Source organism: Lissotriton vulgaris, chromosome 10, assembly GCF_964263255.1.
Source record: "Lissotriton vulgaris chromosome 10, aLisVul1.2, whole genome shotgun sequence".
Lineage (NCBI taxonomy): Eukaryota > Metazoa > Chordata > Amphibia > Caudata > Salamandridae > Lissotriton > Lissotriton vulgaris.
In genome coordinates, this window is record NC_141698.1 from 7,201,387 (window position 1) to 7,218,447 (window position 17,061).

The window sequence follows — 17,061 nt, forward strand, 5'->3', positions numbered from 1 at the left end:
TTATGGAACAGTGGTCCCTATTTTGAAAGGAAAAAATGGACAAGCACAATAATCATACGCTTAAATAGATCGTATGTCTTTCGTCCAGCCGGACAAGAATTTATTTTTATATAAGTTCAGTTGATTGTGATTCAAAACATTAAATGACAAGTGGGCACAGCCGTGACCCACAGAACACAAGACAAACCAACGAAAAACAGAATGGCCAAAGGCAGGGTATAAGATGTGCGTCTCTCCCCTAGCGGTGGTTGCCCGTGCCAGCTGCAGCATTCTGAAAAAGAGTATTGAGAACAGTCTATTCTACAGCTGCATGGAGTGTACATCTACGCAGTAGTGTTTGGTAAATGTATGTATGGTAGACCATGTGGCTGCTCTACATATCTCCTCTAGAGGAATGTTTCCTAGGAAAGCCATGGATGCCCCCATTTTGCGTGTGGAACGAGCTCTTGGGGGAACTTTTAAAGTGCGTTTAGCTTTAATGTAACATATTTGGATGCACTTAACTATCCATCTAGCTAAACCATTTTTGGAAATGGGGTTGCCTTTGTGCTGTGGTGAAAAGGCAACAAACAACTGTTTTGTCTTCCTGAAATCTTTTGTCCTGTCTATGTAATATAGGAGAGCCCTCTTAACATCTAGTGTGTGTCGAGCCCATTCAGGTACTGACTGTGGATTTGGGAAGAACACTGGAAGTTCTATTGTTTGATTGATGTGGAAGTGGGATACCACTTTTGGCATGAATTTAGGGTTTGTCCTAAGCACGACGCTATTTGCGTGAATTTGGATGATTGGCTCTTGAACAGTTAGGGCTTGCAGCTCGCTAACTCTTCTAAGCAAAGTAATTGCTACGAGAAAAGCCACCTTCCCTGTTAAAAATTGTATTTCACACAAGTGTAAAGATTCAAAAGGTGGTCCCATTAGTCTGGTTAAATCAACGTTTAGGTTCAAGACAGGTGAAGGTGGGTGTCTTGGGGGGGGGATCACTCGTTTGAGCCCCTCCATGAATGCTTTAATTGCAGGCACTCTGAATAGCGAAAGGTGCTGCCTGTTCTGAAGGTAAGCTGCTATGGCTGCTAAGTGTATCCTTATGGATGTATATGCTAGATTGCAGCGGTGTAGGTGCAAAAGAGAGTATATGAAATTTTGAGTTGATGCGTCTAGTGGGTTTATGTCATTGTTGTTACAATAAATGACAAAACATTTCCACTTTGCCGCATAGCATGCTCTTGTGGTAGGTTTCCTTGCCTTCTTGATAATGTTCATGCAGTCAGGAGGTAAGTTTAGGTAGCTAAACTCTGACTTCAGGAGCCAGATTGCAAGGTTCCGCTGCTGCGGATCTGGGTGTTGAATGTCTCCATGGCTCTGCGTTACGTGACTGGTTGTAAGTCGTAGTCTTTGATGAGGCACCACAGAAAGTACTAGGAACGTGGTGTACCACGGTTGCCTCGCCTATGTTGGAGCAACCAGGATTAGCGTCATGGAATGCTGGCGCAGTTTGCGTGCCACTAGCTGTTTCAAGGGTGCTGGTGGAAAAGCGTAGGCAAATTTGCCTGACCAGTTGATCCATATCGCATTGCCCTGAGACTGCGGGTGTGGGAACCTTGAGGCTAAGTATTGGCATTTTGCATTTTCTTTTGTGGCGAACAGGTCTATCTCTGGTTGTCCCCACTGTTGGAAGTATGGTTGTAGCACTGTGGGATGAATCTCCCACTCGTGCACCTGTTGGCTGTGTCTGCTGAGCAGATCCGCTATTTGATTGTCCTTGCCTGGGAGGTGTTCCGCCATGAGAAAAATGTTTCTCTGAATGGCCCACTTCCACACGCTCTGAGCTAGATGTGACAGCTGTGGAGAGAGTGTTCCTCCCCGTTTCTGTGGAAAGTACATTGCAGTCATGTTGTCCGTCCGGATCAACACGGTCTTGTTGCACAGATGTACTTTGAACGCTTTCATTGCCATAAAAATTGCCATCAGCTCCAGTAGGTTGATGTGCATTTTCTTTTGCTGCGTGGTCCATAAGCCCTGCACTGTGTGGAGGAGGACATGGGCTCCCCACCCTATCAGGGATGCGTCCGTCGTCAACACTATTCGTGGTACAGGCTCCTGGAACAGTCGTCCCTTGCAAAGGTTTTGTGGATTCCACCAATGCAGAGAGTTGTATGCACGACTGGTCACCAACACTAGGTCGTTCAATTGTCCTTGAGCCTGGATCCACTGACGTGCTAGGCACTCCTGCAGCGGACGCATGTGTAGTCTTGCGTGAGGGACTATGAAAATGCATGAGGCCATCATGCCTATCAGTTGCATAAACACTCGGGCTTGGAGCGAGTGTTGGGGCCTGAACCTTTGGATCAGCGTCTGAATGCTGTTTATTCTTGCAGAATTAGGCTGTGCTTTGCTGCCAGAGTGTCTATTGTCGCTCCCAGGTACTTTTGTACGAGGGCAGGCTAAAGATGGGACTTTTGGGAGTTCCTAAACAGTGCAGGAGGTGAATAGTGCGTGACATGTGGCTGGCACATTGCTGGGCTGATTGTGCTTGTATTAGCCAGTCGTCTAGATATGGATAGACATGAATATGCTGTCTTCTCAGATGTGCAGCTACTGTCGCTAGGCACTTGGTGAACACCCTCGGGCTGTTGTCACCCCAAAAGGAAGGACTTTGAATTGGTAGTGCTGATTTTGTATTGTAAACCGGAGATATTTCCTGTATGCCGGGTGTATCTGTATATGGAAATATGCGTCTTTGAGGTCTAGTGTTGCGAGGAAGTCTCCTTGACGCAACAGTGTTAATACCTGCTGTAGAGTGAGCATGTGGAAATGCTCTGATAAGATGTATTGGTTTAGGGGCCTGAGGTCCAAAATTGGTCTGAGAGACCAGTCCTTTTTGGGGATTAGGAAGTACAGTGAGTACACCCCTGTACCCTGGTGTTCTAAGGGTACTAGTTCTATGGCCCCTTTTTGTAGCATGCTGATGATTCTTGCTGCAATAAGTGTAGGTGTTCTGCGGACATAGGACGGTGTCTTGGGGGTATGTTGGGTGGTGTGGAGGTTAATTCTAGGCAATAGCCATGCTGGATAATTTGCCTCACCCACCTGTCTGTAGTTATGTTTTCCCAGACTGGCAGGAACTGCTGTAATCTTCCCCCGACCGGTGTTACATGGTCTGGGGGTAGTGACAAGAAGTCACTGTTTGGTATTGGTAGAGGATCTGGTGGTGTTATTCCCTCGTCCTCTACCCTTGTTGTTATTGCCACGGTATCCACCTTTACTGTTTTTGTTGTAGGTGTTTTGTGTGTTCCCTTTGTTGTATCATGTTTGCTGTGTTGAGCCTCCTCTTGTAGCTCCTCTGTTGCCGGAGCGACTAAAGGAGCCGCCTCTGTATTGTTGTGACTGCAAGGCTTCCATAGACTTGGCTGTCTCGGTATCCTTCTTCATCTTGTCTAATATTGTGTCCACATTAGGACCAAATAAATAATCAGGGTTTACAGGTTGATTGAGTAAAGTGCTCTGAACCCATTCTTAAACCCAGAGATGCGGAGCCAGGCATGTCTTCTGAGCAGGACACTGGTATTGATAGCCCTGGCTGCTGTGTCTGCCGCATCTAGCACACATTTGATGGAGGCGTTAGATATTAGCTTTCCCTCTTGTATTAGGAACTCTGCCTGTTCCTTATAAAGGTCAGGTAGATGCCGGAGAATTTGCTCTAGTGTGTCATAGTGTGCCCTGTCATACCTGGCTAACAGGGCTTGTGTGTTTGAAATTCTCCAGCTGCTTGAGCAGCTACCCTTTAGCCTGAAGCCTCCAGAATCTTAGACTCCTTGTCTGGAGGTGGAGCCTCGCCAGTAGTCTGCGAATTAGCACGTTTGCGTGCATTGGATACTACCAAAGAGTCTAAAGGCAGCTGTCCCTTAATGTATGTAGGGTCCACTGTTCCTGGCCTATATTTCCTCTCTATTCTGGGGTTAATGACCCGTGCCCTCGTTGTTTCCTTAAATATGTCCCCTGCTTGTTTATGCACCCCTTTTAACATTGGCAATGTGTTGCAAGTGTCAAAGAGGAAGTCTTCCTCAATGGGGTCTGCATGCATTTCCACATGGTGTTTGTATGCTGCTCTTTCTATCAATGCATTGAAAGCAGCTGTGTCCTCTGTAGGCGAATGTAGGAGAGTGAGGTCTGCAATCCTATGGTCACCCCCGATTTTTGCTTTTTGCTTCACTGGTTTACGACTTCCCCTGGCTGTGGGCCTGCTAATCAGACCCACAGCCTAGCTATTCTCTCTCTAAATTGACAAGCATGTACCTTGGGTGCATTTACCAATTGGTACTGGGTCACCTCATCAGTCCCTGTATCCAGGGCTTAGGTGTACCCAGGGCCTACCAATGGCTGCAGCATGTATTATGCCACCCCTGGCTGGCCATCCAAATCTGACACAACTGGCTGCACGACAGCTGGGGAAGGTGGTGTAATCACCCTTTGCTTTAGATATAGTATCTCTATATCTAAGCCTAAAATGGACACATATCTTCCTATCAGTCACTCCTATGGCAGGCCTTAACAATCCTGAAGGCAGAGTGCTTGGAATTATGTGAGATGGTGCTCTGGCATGAGCTGAGCCCGTTTGCAGCTTGCGGAACCAAGTCCTAATAGCTGTTCCATGATAACGCGTACCATATACTCTTAAGTGCATTATAATCCTCGCGGTTATTTGCTAACTTTGGTATCGCATTATCAAAACATGTCGAGTAAGGTGTCATACTTATTGGAATACTAACCCCTCGCCAATTCTGGCGACGGGGTTAGCATTCCACCCTTCTAGAGGGACACGACATGTATGTAACTGTGAACCCCGGTTAAAGTTAACTCGAGCCTCAGCATCACAAAATGGATGCTGCCACCACAGACACAAGTCTGACCTCCTGCTGCTGGGAGTCCTTCCAGCGAGGGAGGCTTGGACAAAGGGTTTCCTGCCTTGGGAGGTGCTAGCACCACCCCAGACAGGATTTTGTGTATTAGGTAGGACAGGGCTGAAAGGAATGAGACATGCCTGGGGCATACAAGGTGTCCCTGTGCATATGCCGGTCCAAACCAGTTCCTGGGGCACCCCAGCCCCAGAGCTGGCGCAGGACCGGACAAAGGAAAGGGGGTGTAACCACCCCCCTTTCTGGTCCCACCCAGAGGAGGGACCAAGTCGTAGTGCAGCCCCCTTTAGCCGGATAAAGGTAGGAGCTGGTCCCATTCCAAATTAGATTATCCTGATCAACTTCACAAGAAGAAACTCTGGACCTCGACGTTCTGCTCCACAGAAGACCGAAGGAATCTCCCTTGTGGACAAGGAGTGTCCACCCTGCATCTGCAGGCACCATCAGCGTCCAGCGACTTCCCTTTGTCGTCTCCCTGCAAAGGATCCAGACTTCAGAGCCCGACGAGACCCGGATTCCCAGACCTCTCCAACCTCAACACACATCTGCATCCAAGCTGAGACCAGTGGGTGCGACGAGACACGTGGGACTGGCCATCTTGAAAGAAGCAGCACTTCGCTCCAGCACGACTTCCGAGGCCTCCTCGTCCAAGTGCTTTGGGGACTGAGAAGCCCCGACCCCGAGCAGCTCCTGTATCGAAGATCAGCCCTCCAGCATCCACGAGATCTGCGTGGGGCCCTTCTGCCTGTTTGCTGCTCGACGCGTTGTCTGGTCACTTGCCGGCTGGCTAGTGACCTCCTAGACGACGAACACCGACAACTTTGCTGCTGGTCTGGTTGCTCCAGACTGGCCCTTGCTCCCTTCCAAAAGAGGAGCACCCCGGACCCTCCTGGTCCACTCCAGACGCCGTTTCAACTCACCGTGTGGGTTGCCTTTGCCAAGGCCTGTTGAACCCGAATCCGGAGACGACACCGCCGACAGCGAGAGCCTGCGTGGGATAGCTCGTGCCTCCATCCTGGTCGAAGACACCACCTGGTCCACGTGGCTGCAGAGACAAGCGTCCAACTTCACCTGATTGCGACGACGACATCTGGTTCCACTCCAGTCACTGGCTAGTGACTTTGAACATTGTTCCCTCTGCTTTCAGGTTCCTCTCTTCAACAATCCACCCTTGGATTGCACCGGACATCTTCCTCCTGGTCGCCTGCAGCATCTTTCTTCAAGGCTCCATAGACTTCGACGTGGAAACCCGACACGACTTCGCACCTATGCACCCGCAACCTGTGGGTGAGGTAACACGAGCATTTCGGTGCTCAAGGGTAGCTTGACTATCCTAGTGTCCAGTTCCATTGTCGTTTCAGCCCTATCTAGTCAGGAACGTCCTTACTTCCCTTTTCTTTAAACTGTACTGTCCATAGACGTTTGTACGCATCTCGCGTGTGAGTTCACACTCTGCACACGCGTTCCGTGGGCCTCCTATTACTTACCTCAAGTTAGTACAGCGTGGTCCCAGCGATCCTACAACCTCTGGACAGCTCCATTCCTTTAATTGACTTTTGCATTCCATTTATTTAGTATATGGTTTGCCGTGCCCCTAGGGCACCATTGTAAATCGTGCAACTTAAACGTATTTTTCCTAAGAGTTTGTCATGTGCTTAGCCCTCTGACCTCATAAAGAGTTCAGAGGTGTATGTTAGTTAATAAATATCTGTTTATTTTCATAACTACCTGTGTGGTGTCCTTTTCATTTGGTATTCAAAGGTTATATGTGGTAAAACAGCTGGCTTCACATGCCATAAAGAGTTTAGCCTAAAGACTGCTTTTGTCCACGCTACTAGGATAGCTGGTCTGTAAGGTTGACTTACAACCAATCACCATAAGGGTTGTTTGGACTGATACAAGGTGGTCACTAGAACTAGTGACCTCCGATGGATCCACACCTTTCGGTACGAAGACTGTAAAGTCTATCAGTTTCGGTATCTGTTTCGGTTCCATCACTTTCGGTTTAGATTTTACCAAGCTATGGTAATGTTGCACCGATGGCTCTTGTCTTATATTCGTAGGCCGGGCTGAATAGCGGGCCAATAGAATCGATGTCATGATCATGGCTAAGGCCTTCCGGCGATGCCTCGACCTGAGCCTCTATGTCAGGATCCGCTCATCTTCTCGTCAAAAAGGTTGTTCAAAAAGAATGTTCAAACTAAGACACCCTTGCTGGAAGACTTCACTGCGAGTTTTAGTGGCAGCGTTGCGGCGGTTCGCCATCTTGGGAATGCGGAAGTAATTCAGTTTCCCAATCGGCGGTTAGCCTTGCAGTTGTTTCTAGAGCATCTGTACTTCGCGCATGCGCGCAATTCGTGCTGCGCACTTCAACTGAAGAATTCACCGGAGAAGAGAGCTTCCTCACGCTCTCTTCAGAAAAAGTTCTTTTTTGACAAGGTTTTCGAAGACAAGGCTTCCGAACAGAAACCTAAAGGAAAGTAACTGTGAAATGTTATTTCTGAATTAAGATAGCGTTTCTTAACGAACATTTTTCCCCTCAGTAAACTTCGTGACCAGAAGCTCGTCGACACCGGAGTCTGGAGAAGTTGCGGTGAGGAGGAGTCAGAGTTGGGAAGACTTCTGTCAAGAGAAGTTCCCTCAAAGACATTCAAGTAAGCGTAGTAGTTTGGTTTTCAAGAAAAGTCTCAGGCAATGAACCAAGGGCGCTAAGGACTCTTCTTAGCAAGAAGGCAGAAGAGCATATTGCGCCTAGAGCCTTTCAGAGACTATACTGAAGAGAAATAATTTGTAAAGACTTTGAAGCTTCTGAGTATGTAAAGACTTGTAAAAGACTATAGCTTTTGAAAACTTATCTTCGAGGAGTTCCAGGAAAATTCGAGAGTGAGAGAGAGTTCACAGTTTTGAGTTCAAGACTTTGAGGTTCACAGTCCAGAGAGTGTCATGAGCAATTTATTCTGTTAAAGGTTTCCAAAGAACTCAAAAGGGTTCTTCCAGTTAATCAGATGTAACACTTCAGACAAAACACGAAGGAGAGTGGCTAGCTTCCTAGTCTGTAACGGTAAGGCTCAGAGTTCAGGGAATAGAATAAGATAGAGTTATAATTAAAAGTTAAGTAGAGAAGGTTAAAAATCTGTCTCTTTCCTTTCAGAGAGTTCATTTAAAAGACTCCCGAGGCAGACCCATTGAGGAAGAAGTCTCTCTTGTTTTGTCTGTCCACTTCCCCTTTCCCCCGCGGGTTAGGACTATGGACTGAATTATAAAAAGGTAGTTCCTGGCCTTGGCTTGAGGGGGTCTGGGGAAAGAGCATCTGTTCCTGAGGGGGCCGAACCAGTGTATCCTTTTTGACTGATTTGACACTCTGGAAGCGTATCAGTAAATGTACTGGGCTCCGTACTCACGGTTGGCCCAGTGTACTCGCCGGCTCCGATGCCTGAATCGTCGTCCCCTAACTCGACGATGTCTTCTTCTTCGTCGACGTAGTAGTTGGAGTCATGTTCTGACCCCTGCTCCGACTGCTGATTTGAGTCTTCAGCTTCGACAACCTCTTCGTTGTCTTCAAAGATATTCTCCGGGTCAGGCGCTGGCTTCTGCATCGTCTGCCTCGCCGAATCCGAAGTGTTTTTTTTCGATCGAAATTGTGCACAAGCTAAGCAGTCGGCTTCATTGTGTTCTGGAGATAAACACTTGTTACACACAGGGTGTTTATCTATGTGTGGATATTTCGATTTACAGTTGGAGCATCTTTTGAATGGACTTCGTTCCATCGACGATCGGTCTCTTGGTGTCGAAAAGGCCACGCGGTCCGATTCGACGTCCTGAGTAGAAAACAACAGGAATAAAGTTGTTGGCACCGATCGAATAACAATACCGACGCCCCCGAAGGCCTTTTAGAAAGTTTTTAATCGATTCCGAACTCTGAGTTAAGAAATTACATCCGAACCCAATGGCGGAAAAAAACAATCTGAGGATGGAGAGGATGCCCATGCGCACTGTAGTCCAGGGGAGGAGCCACCTATCTCGTGATACTCTGAAGACTCTTCCAGGACAACAATGTGCAATCATCCGGACCAAACACTAGGCGGCGATCTATGCACAGATATGAATTCAGCAGCCCACATGCCTCGAACACTTGATTTTCATAAAAAATGCCCCACGTTCTTGCTCTACTTTAAGACCAAACAGCAGGGAAAAAGAAATCTGAAAATAGCGACCACGCTCAAAGAATATCGGGCTAGGTGTCTGGGATAGAAAAAAAATACACCAAAGGTTCGATGACCTGGGATGGGGAACCATGGGTGATTACAAAGACAATTCCGAACCCAATCACTGGAGGGTTGAATAATGCATGGCATGTGAATCCAGAAAAGTTTCCTACTGCAAACACGCTGGTCCCCAAAAATAAGTGCCTGTGGCTTCCAACTGTAATAACTGGTTCAAATTAAAAACTGTTAAATCGTTATAAGGGCCCACCAAGTGAAGGGCAATGCAACAACAGGCAATATCACGTTTCAAGTTTCTTACTGATGGTGGGAGCTGGGGATAATTCCATCTGCGTGGCCTCAGCCTCACCACTTGACACCCCTGCTCCAGGTTCCTCTTGCTCCACTTGTATCGGAAGCTGTCCATTTTCTTCTGCACCAGATGAGGCCTGCAACCCCGGAGGAAGGTCACCAAGCTCAGATAAGGGAGGCTGTGGAACAGAATCCTGGGCGATGAGAGGCTGCTGAACGGGGCTTGTGGGAGTGCAGTCTGTGGAAGGCGGGGCAGTTGGGTAGTTTTCAGGCCCAGCCGGTAGAATGTTATCTGAGAGATGACAAAACATGTTATTTACAATGCAAGAGGATATTAGTTCTTCCCAATGCACAATCCCTTTCAAAGATAATGACTTGCTCAAACAGCTCCAAACACTGATTTTAAAAGCTTGAAGGAAAATAAAGCAGATAGTCAGCAACACCTACTATGCATTGTTGGGGGAAAATTACAACAATTCAATTAAGATTTGCTATTTCCCATTTCCATCTAGAAAGCATTGACACACCTAGGATTAAAGAGGCAGCACTGGGCCACAGACTTGGTTATAAAGCAGGACTGATCTCAAATGCTAAGACAGAGTATGTGATCCTGACGAAATTACCTTTTAATGATGAGTCCGAATGCACAAGTTACTACTTGTGTGGCAATATATCTGTAAGAGACATTAGTTAGTGTTAGATTCCTTACCTTAGAATATCCCTAGGCGTCAGACTGGATCCAGAAAGTTTTCACTAGCAGTACCTTTGCGCGTCAGTAGGTAGTCGTGTGGCTCCGCGTCCGTCACTAGCGGCGTAAGCACTGAGATGACGTCACAAAGACTACTTAGGCGCCACCCATGCGCGCAGACGTCATTTCTGTACACAACTTTCCCCGCCAGGAACGCAGAGCCATGCAAGATACTGACCATTGGTACATAAAACTAAGGCCCTAAAAGGGATGACCTTAACCCTAGTAATCCGTTTGCAGAACAGGGAGGATGGGTGAGGCGGTAAGGAATCTATAACTAACTAATATCTCTTATAGATATATCGTTGCACAAGTAGTAACTTGTGCATCTTAAAGAGACAATAGTGATGGATTCCTTACCTTAGAATAGATACACCAGCAATACCAACCCCGTGGTGGGTCTGAGAAGATTACACCAGAAAGTCACGGAGAACAAAACGGCCAAAGAAGCCGTCTCTCTGGACTGGACTGTCAAGGCAATAATGCTTGGTTAACACGTGCAGCGAAGTCCACGAGCTGCCTGACAAATGTCCTGCAAGGGAACGCCGCGTCCCAAGGCAGTAGTGGCTGCTGTTGCCCTGGTGGAATGGGCACGCAGCCCTACAGGAGGCTCCTTTTTAGCCAACGAGTAACCGGCCTTGATGCAGAGAACGACCCACCAAGTGATGGTCTGCCCGATGTGGAAGGGCGTGACAACCTTTGACAAGAAAAGAGGACGGGTCCTTAAAACCACCTTGTCCGGATGAACAGAAAGGAAAAGAGGTTTGGAAGAAAGGGCCTGGAGCTCACTCACTCTACTGGCAGGGGTGATGGCTACCAGGAAAGCCGTCTTGAGAGTAAGACGACGCAAATAACAGTTATGAAGGGGCTCGAAGGGAGCGCACATCAGAAATGTCAAGACAAGAGTTAAGTCCCATTGAGGCATAATGAACGGCACGGGAGGAAACGTGTGCGTAATGCCTTTCAGAAAATGGTTAACAACCAGGGACTGAAAAAGAGAAGGCTGATCTGAAAGCGGTAGAAAGGCAGAGATGTCCGAAAGATAACCTTAATTAGTGCCCAGAGCAGAGCCCTGCTGGGCCAAGGATAGGAGGAACAGAACGACCTCAGAAAGAGGGGCAGAAAGGGGATGCACATCCTTTGCCGTGCACCGTGCCACAAATGTGTTCCACCTGCAGGCGTATACCGTCTTAGTGGAAGGACACCTGGCTGCCAGAATGACATCACAGACTTAGGGAGGAAGATCGAAAGCTGTCAACTGTCGCAGCTCAATCTCCACGCATGGAGGTGGAGGCAGGACAGATTCGGGTGGAGGACCGTTCCCTGCTGCTGCGATAGAAGGTCCTCCTGAAGATGTAGTCGGATCAAGGGATCCATCGCCGTGTGAGTAGCGCGGGATACCAGTATCTTTGTACCCAATCTGGAGCCACAAGAATGACTTGGGCCCGGTCGCGCCGAATCTTCTTCAGCACTCTGGGCAGCAGTGTTTTAGGCGGAAAGGCGTACAATAGACCGCAACTCCACTCGCAACGAAAAGTGTCGCCGAGCGAGTGCCGCCATGGAAATTCCAACGTGCAATAGATCTAACCAAGGCCCTCCCCACTGCTGAAAGACACCTTGCGCCACGTCAGAGTTCAGACGCCATTCGTGATCCATCAAGCACCGGTGGCTGAGTTCGTCCGCCCTGGCGTTCAGAGAATCTGCCAGGTGTTGATCCACTCAGGATCCCCCACAGACCCATGCCCTCACCACATCTTCAACAAAGCAGACTCCGTCATAGCACCGCACCTCCGAGACGTCATCAACTGCTCCTTCAACTCCGCTACCTTCCCAGAAAACTGGAAACACGCTGAACTCACCGCCCTTCTGAAAAAACCAACAGCGGACCCCACGAACTCAAAAATTACCGCCCCATCTCGCTTCTTCCATTCCCGGCCAAAGTCATCGAGAAAGCCGTCAACAACCAGCTCGCCGCTTTTCTCGAAGCCAACAAATCCCTCGACCCCTCACAATCGGGATTCAGAGCAAAACACAGCACTGAGACCGCCCTCATCGCAGCAACTGACGACATTCGAACTCTACTGGACAATGGAGACACAGTCGCTCTCATCCTCCTCGACCTATCTGCTGCATTCGATACAGTCTGCCACAGCACCCTTCTTCAGCGCCTCAGAAACATCGGAATACAAGGAAAAGCACTTGATTGGATCACCTCCTTCCTCTCCGGAAGAACACAAAGAGTCCGCCTCCCACCATTCAAGTCCGAGGCCACTGAAGTCATCTGTGGCGTACCACAAGGATCCTCACTCAGTCCCACCCTCTTCAACGTATACATGAGCCCCCTCGCGGCCATCGCACGCCAACACAACCTCAACATCATCTCCTACGCAGATGACACCCAACTGATCCTATCACTCACCAAAGACCCCAACACCGCCAAAACTAACCTACACGAAGGAATGAAAGAAGTTGCCGAATGGATGAAACAAAGCCGTCTGAAACTGAACTCAGACAAAACAGAAGTCCTCATCTTAGGTACATCCCCCTCTGCTTGGGACGACTCCTGGTGGCCAGAAGCCCTCGGAAAAGCACCCATCCCGACAGACCACGCACGGAACCTAGGCGTTATCCTGGATTCTTCACTCTCAATGAACAGACAAGTCAACGCCGTATCCTCTTTCTGCTTCAACATTCTCCGCATGCTCAGAAAAACATTTCGCTGGATCCCCTCCGAAACAAGGAAAACAGTCACCCACGCTCTGGTCACGAGCCGACTGGACTACGGAAACACCCTCTACGCAGGTACCACCGCCAAACTCCAGAAGAAACTCCAACGAATCCAGAACGCCTCAGCCAGGATCATACTAGACATCCCACGCAACGAACACATCTCTGGTCACCTTAAAGACCTCCACTGGCTACCCGTCAATAAGAGGATCACCTTCCGACTGCTTACCCACGCACACAAATCACTCTACGACATCGGACCAGATTGCCTCAACTCTCGACTGTCCTTCTACACCCCCTCCCGCCAACTACGTTCTTCCAGCCAAGCCCTCGCCACTGTACCTCGCATCAACAAGACCACCATGGGAGGCAGATCCTTTTCATACCTGGCTGCTAAAACATGGAACTCACTCCCCGCTTACCTTCGCCTCACCCAGAACCACCTAGCGTTCAGAAAGCAGCTTAAAACGTGGATATTTGACAAATAATCCTCCTCCCCTTCCTAAGCGCCTTGAAACCCTCTGGGTATGTAGTGCGCTATACAAATTTTATGACTTGACTTGAACCTCCAAGATAATGCATTGAAGTTCCAGCCATGTCCAGAGGCGCAGAGCTTCCTGACATAGGATCCAGGACCCCACCCTGCACTGTTTGCTGCAATACCACATGGCAGTGGTGTTGTCCGTGAACACCTGCACCACACTTACCTGGACAAATGGCAGGAATGCCTTCAGTTCAAGCTGGATCGCCCTAAGCTCCAAAAGGTTGATATGGAGCCGGGACTCCGCTGGAGACCAGAGGCCTCTGGTCTCCGCCTCTCCCAAGTGGCCTCCCCATCCCAGGAGGGACGCATCCATCCCCACTGTGTGCTTCGGTTGGGGAAGGGAGAGGGATCTGCCATTGACCCAATCACGATTCGTGAGTCACCACTGTAATTGTTGTGCAGTGCCCTCCGAGATCTGGACATGATCAGACAGGTTGCCCTGATGCTGCGCCCACTGGAACTTCAGGTCCCACTGCAGAGCCCGCATATGCCATCTAGCATGTTGCACTAGCAGGATGCAGGAGGCCATCAGACCCAGGAGCCGGAGGGTCATCCTGACAAAACCCAGGATAGAGGCCGAAAGATCAGAATCATAACCCGAATATCACAGACTCGCTGCTCTGGAGGAAAAAAAATCCAGAACCGCTCCGAGGAAGGGGAGCTTCTGAGAGGAACTCAGGTTCGACTTCGGCACATTGATTGAGAACCCCAGCAAATGCAGGTCGGCCGTAGTCTGAAGGTGGTTGACTACTGCTTGGGGCGAGCCCGCCTTCAACAACCAGTCGTTGAGGTAGGGGAAGAATGACACCCCTGACCTGCGCAGGTGAGCTGCGACCACCGCCATCACTTTTGAGGGGCACTGGTAAGGCCGAAGGGGAGCACAGCAAACTGAAAATGCTCCTGTCCTACCATGAACCGCAGGTAACTCCTGTAGGCCGTCAGGACGGGGGATGTGAAAATATGTGTCCTGCAAGTCCAACACTACCATCCAGTCTCCAGGGTCTAGAGCAGTCAAGACCTGAGCCAGAGTCAACATCTTGAACTTCTCTTTCCAGAGGAAGCGATTGATAGGGTTTAGTGAAGGTGTGTGGTTTAGACTATGTTGCTGCTTTACATATGTCCTCCAATGGTATATTTCCTAAGAAAGCCATAGAGGCTCCTAGTTTGCGCGTGGAGTGTGCTCTAGGAGGAACTGTTGGTGTGCGTTCAGCTTTTTGATAGCATATCGAATATGCTACTTACCAGTATGCATCTGTTCTTGGCATGTAGGGCTGCTGACATTCATATCTGTGCATAGATCGCCGCCTAGTGTTGGGTCCGGATGATCGCACATTGTTGTCCTGGAAGAGTCTTCGAAGTATCACAAGATAGGTGGCTCCTCCCCCGGACTACAGTGCGCATGGGCATACTCTCCATCCTCAGATTGTTTTTCGCCTTTGTGCCAGAGATGGAGTATGATACAGCAAGAGATGTCCATGCCAGAGATTAATTCTGAGTGCTACAGCTGCGACAGGCACCGGGGAGGAGGGCGGGCGATATGAATGTCAGCAGCCTTACATGCCAAGAACAGATGCATACTGGTAAGTAGCATATTCGGATCGAGGCATGTGGGCTGCTGAATTCATATCTGTGCATAGAATACATAGCAGTCCCTCCATTAGCGGCGGCCGCCCGTGCCAGCTGCAGCAGTTTGGAAAAGTGTTTTAAGAACAGCCTGCCCTACAGCTGCCTGCTGTTTGGAGTGCACATCAACACGGTAATGTTTTGTAAATGTGTGTGTGGTAGACCATGTGGCTGCTCTACATATGTCTTCAAAAGGAATATTTCAAAGGAAAGCCATGAAGGCCCCCAACTTCCGGGTGGAGTGGGCCCGTGGTGGAATGGTGAGAGTGCGCTTGGCTTTCTGATAGCAGATCTGAATGCATTTAACGATCCACCTGGCTATACCAGCCTTGGAAATGAGTTACCTTTGTGTTGCGGCGCAAAGGCAACAAAGAGTTGTTTAGTCTTCCTAAAATCTTTTGTCCCATCAATGTAGTACATATGGGGCCTTTTGACGTCAAGTGTGTGGAGCATTCTCTCCGCAAGTGACTCTCGATTTTGGAAGAACGCAGGTAGTTCTATAGTCTGGTTGATATGGAATTGAGACACTACCTTAGGAAGGAATTTAGGGTTAGTGCGAAGAACCACCCTGTTAGAATGAATCTAAATAAATGGCTCTTGGATGGTTAGTGCCTGGAGTTCACTAACTCGTCATAGCGACGTAATTGCTATAAGGAAAGCCACTTTCCATGTCAAGAACTGGATTTCGCAGGAATGCAGTGGCTCAAAAGGGGGACCCATCAGCCTGGTGAGGACCACATTGAGGTTCCACTCTGGAGCTGGTGGCGTCCGGGGAGGAATGACTCGTTTGAGTCCTTCCAGAAAAGCTTTAATGGCAGGCACCTTGAAAAGTGAGAGGTGCTGTCTGTTTGAGATAAGCAGCCATTGCGGATAAATGTATACGAATGGAAGCATAGGCCAGATTACATTTGTACAGATGCAAGAGACAACAAATGATGTTTTGAATAGATGCATCCAGCGGGTTAATGTTGTGGTCTGCACAATAAATGACAAACCGCTTCCATTTCGCCGCATAGCATGCTCTGGTGGTGGGCTTCCTTGCCTCCCGGATGATGTCCATACAGTCAGGAGGTAAGTTGAGGTAGCCAAACTAAGACCTCAGGAGCCAGATCGCCAGGTTGAGCTGTTGCGGATCTGGATGCTGAATGTCACCATGGCTCTGCGTCAAAAGCCTGGGTGTGAGGCGCAGCCGTTGATGCGGCACCACAGACAGTTCCAGAAACGTGGTGTACCATTGTTGGCGAGCCCACGTTGGAGCAACCAGGATGAGACTCATCGAATGCTGTTTTACCTTGCGTGCCACTGTGAGAAGTTGGCCTGATGAACAAGTTACTTACCTTCGGTAACAATATATCTGTAAGAAACATTAGTTAGTATTAGATTCCTTACCTTAGAATATCCCCAGGCGTCAGTCTGGATCCGGAAACTTTTGCGTAGCAGTAGCCCTGCGCGTCGGTAGGCGTCGTCTGCAGGCGTCCCCTGCGGCTCCACGTCCGTTGTTGGCGTCGTGCGCCGTGATGACGTCGCTGGAGTATATAGACGCCGCCTCCGCGCGCTGACGTCAGTTCTTTGTACACAGCTTTTCCGCGCCAGAACACACAGAGCCGTGTGAGAACCAACACTGGTGCCATTTTGAAACTAGGGCCCTGAAAGGGATTTCCTTAACCCTAGGTATCAGTTCGCAGAACGGGGAGGATGGGTGGGTTCGGTAAGGAATCTAATACTAACTAATGTTTCTTACAGATATATCGTTACCGAAGGTAAGTAACTTGTTCATCTGAAAGAAACACGTTAGTATTAGATTCCTTACCTTAGAATAGATACCCCAGCAATACCAACCCCGGTGGTGGGTCTGCGAACCAATACATTCCTACACCAGAAAGTCCTGGAGGACAGAACGGCCAAAGAAGCCATCCCTCCGGACTTGACTGTCCAGGCAGTAGTGCCTCGCGAAAGTGTGCAGCGAGGCCCACGTAGCCGCCTGGCAAA

The 17,061-nt window shown here is 49.0% G+C and overlaps 1 protein-coding gene across 2 annotated transcripts in view; it reads right to left on the minus strand.

The window, feature by feature from the left end:
- The window catches only part of HUWE1 (HECT, UBA and WWE domain containing E3 ubiquitin protein ligase 1), a 1,800,886-nt gene that overhangs the window by 521,943 nt on the left and 1,261,882 nt on the right, over positions 1-17,061 (minus strand). For both annotated transcript variants that reach the window (XM_086940169.1, XM_086940170.1), the window contains one exon: positions 9,441-9,722. In XM_086940169.1, coding sequence (XP_086796295.1) covers positions 9,441-9,722 — 282 coding nt within the window. The remainder of the gene's footprint in view (positions 1-9,440; positions 9,723-17,061) is intronic.